The 2,448-nt window shown below is 46.7% G+C and overlaps 1 protein-coding gene across 2 annotated transcripts in view; it reads left to right on the top strand.

The window, feature by feature from the left end:
• Window positions 1-2,448, top strand: part of Arhgap18 (Rho GTPase activating protein 18) — a 211,318-nt gene that overhangs the window by 65,061 nt on the left and 143,809 nt on the right. The window contains exon 1 of one of the 2 annotated variants that reach the window (XM_050138105.1): window positions 1,627-1,829. The exons of the other annotated variant lie outside the window; for it this stretch is intronic. Coding sequence (XP_049994062.1) covers window positions 1,717-1,829 — 113 coding nt within the window. The 5' untranslated portion in view covers window positions 1,627-1,716. Of the gene's footprint in view, window positions 1-1,626; window positions 1,830-2,448 lie in introns of those variants that run through there. 2 annotated transcript variants of the gene reach the window in all.

Here is a 2,448-nt window from a genome sequence, read left to right as displayed (position 1 = left end):
CTCCTCCTTCTTCTTCTTATCTATTTACTTTTTAAAAATTTTACCTGAACTGGAAAACTCCTCAGTGGTGCTAGTATGGGCGCAGCAGCCATTCGTCTGACCAATTTTAATTCCAGATTAATACTGAAGAACCAACCGTTCAGAATCCCTTAATTCTTCCTCTGTCTAACATTGATTTTAAAGCCTGGGATATGGAAAAATGAGAGGTCAGATGCAGAGGGAAGAGACAGGAAGACAGTGTGACCTGAGGGAAGAAGGGCCTGTGATTGAGGTGAAAGCCTCACTTAGGGTAGGAAGTGAGAGTGGCTACAGGTCAGAGAACGGTCTGCTTGGGCACTAGGGAGTCAGGTGTGTACCTAGTGACATTATCTGAGCACACACACACTTATGCATACACACACAGACATCCATATACACACACAGACATACACACACAGATATACACATACACACATACACACAGAGAGACATACACATACACAGACATACACATACACACACAGACATACACACACATACACACAGAGACATACACATACACACAGAGACAGACATACACATACACACAGACATACACATACACACAGACATACACATACACACAGACATACATATACACACACAAACATACACATACACACAGATATACACATACACACATACACAGAGACATACACACACAGATATACACATACACACAGACATACACACACATACACACAGAGACATACACATACACACACAGACATACACATACACACAGACATACACATACACACAGACAAACACATACATTGACATACACATACACAGAGACATACACATACACACACAGACATACACATACATACAGACATACACATACACACAGACATACACATACACACACAGACATACACATACATACAGACATACACATACACACAGACAAACACACACATTGACATACACATACACAGAGACATACACATACACACACAGACATACACATATGCACACAGACATACACATCTACATACACCCACAGAGCTGGAAAGCAATAGAATCTCAGCAAATGTTGGAACTTCTTTTATTTTGAGCAATACCTCTTAACAGACAAGTCATTAGATAGACTTTTTTTTTCAATCTCCTACAGAATGTTTTGATAAAACAAGAGGTTTGTTTGACATTCCAGGGTACACAGTAACACAATATTTTAAATGCGGTAGCACAAAGCCTTTCTCGTGATGGCCAGATGGCACTTGGATGTTTGACTGTGCTCCTTGGTTTTGCTGTGGTGAATGTTGATGCCTCGCCTGAAGGGGTTAAGGAATGCCTTACTCCAGTTACATGAAGTAGCAGAAACTATCAGATGGAAACAGGAATGGGGAAGGGGAAAAAGGCGCTGCCCTAGTCCACGGTTTCCTAACTCGCTAGGCTTGTATTGTCAGCTAGCTGTCTTTCTTTGGGGGCATGGACCACCACGCAGCACCCTGGCCCCCTTAACTGCTGCTGCTGACTGGGATGGTCGGGTTTAAACAAAGCTGTGAGTCACAAGCAGCCTGTAGCTGCAAGGCCAGGAAGCCCAGCAGGAGAGGCCACGCCCCTCTCCCTGTGAATCGCTGGCCCGGACAGGGGAGGGGCTGGCCCTTTGCTACTGAGCAAGTTGCCAAGGCGAGACAGGAACTTCATTCCTCTCTGTGTCAGGATCCCAGAAATTATGCCCTTTCTCTCATCATGAACTGGCTCTCGAGTTCCTCGGGAGTTGTGCTAACTGCTTACCACCCCAGCGGCAAGGACCAGGTCGTCGGGGAGAGCCATGGGAAGGGAGGAGACGAAGCCACCTCCAGGTAAGGAGACCAACAAAAAACCCCTACCTGCCCCAGGAACAAAGTGACAGGGAAGTTGTCATGAGGCAAGAGAATCACCTCTGCACTGGAAGCCTGACCTCAGGCTGCACCATAGACGTGTGGTTTCTTCCCTGTATCTGAATCACCCGGCGAATGCAAGAGCCTTTCGATTACCAGTGGTGGATGGGGGGGGGGGGGGGGGGGGGGGGGGGGGGGGGGGGGGGATGTGGCTCTGTGACGCTCTCCCAGTAGCTTAGCAGGTGCATGTGCAAACGCTAACTGATCAAATGACTGTATCGGAAACACTCTCTGTGAGATGGAATTCTTGAATGGGCTCAAAAACTCCGCTGGAACTGTTAGCTGGGAAAGTCTGCCAAGAAGCAGGGAGGCTGGTCACTCTACTAGCTGTTTTGAGAGTGGCACCCTCCGCCCTGCGCTGAAAGCAGACCTCTTCGGCAAAATGCCCAGGCTGCTGGCCTGTGGCTGGGCTGTTCGCGTTCTTCGGTGTACGGAGACTACTCCCGCAGCCCAACACACCCCTCCAGGAGGGATTTCAAAAGGGAGTTTTTTTTTTGTTTTTTTTTTTTGTTTTTTTTTTTTTTTTTTTTTTTTTTTTTTT

The sequence above is a fragment of the Alexandromys fortis genome, unplaced genomic scaffold, assembly GCF_014885135.2.
Source record: "Alexandromys fortis isolate MF-2015 unplaced genomic scaffold, M_Fortis_MF-2015_v1.1 scaffold_14, whole genome shotgun sequence".
Classification (NCBI taxonomy): domain Eukaryota; kingdom Metazoa; phylum Chordata; class Mammalia; order Rodentia; family Cricetidae; genus Alexandromys; species Alexandromys fortis.
This window is presented reverse-complemented; position numbering and strand designations above follow the sequence as displayed.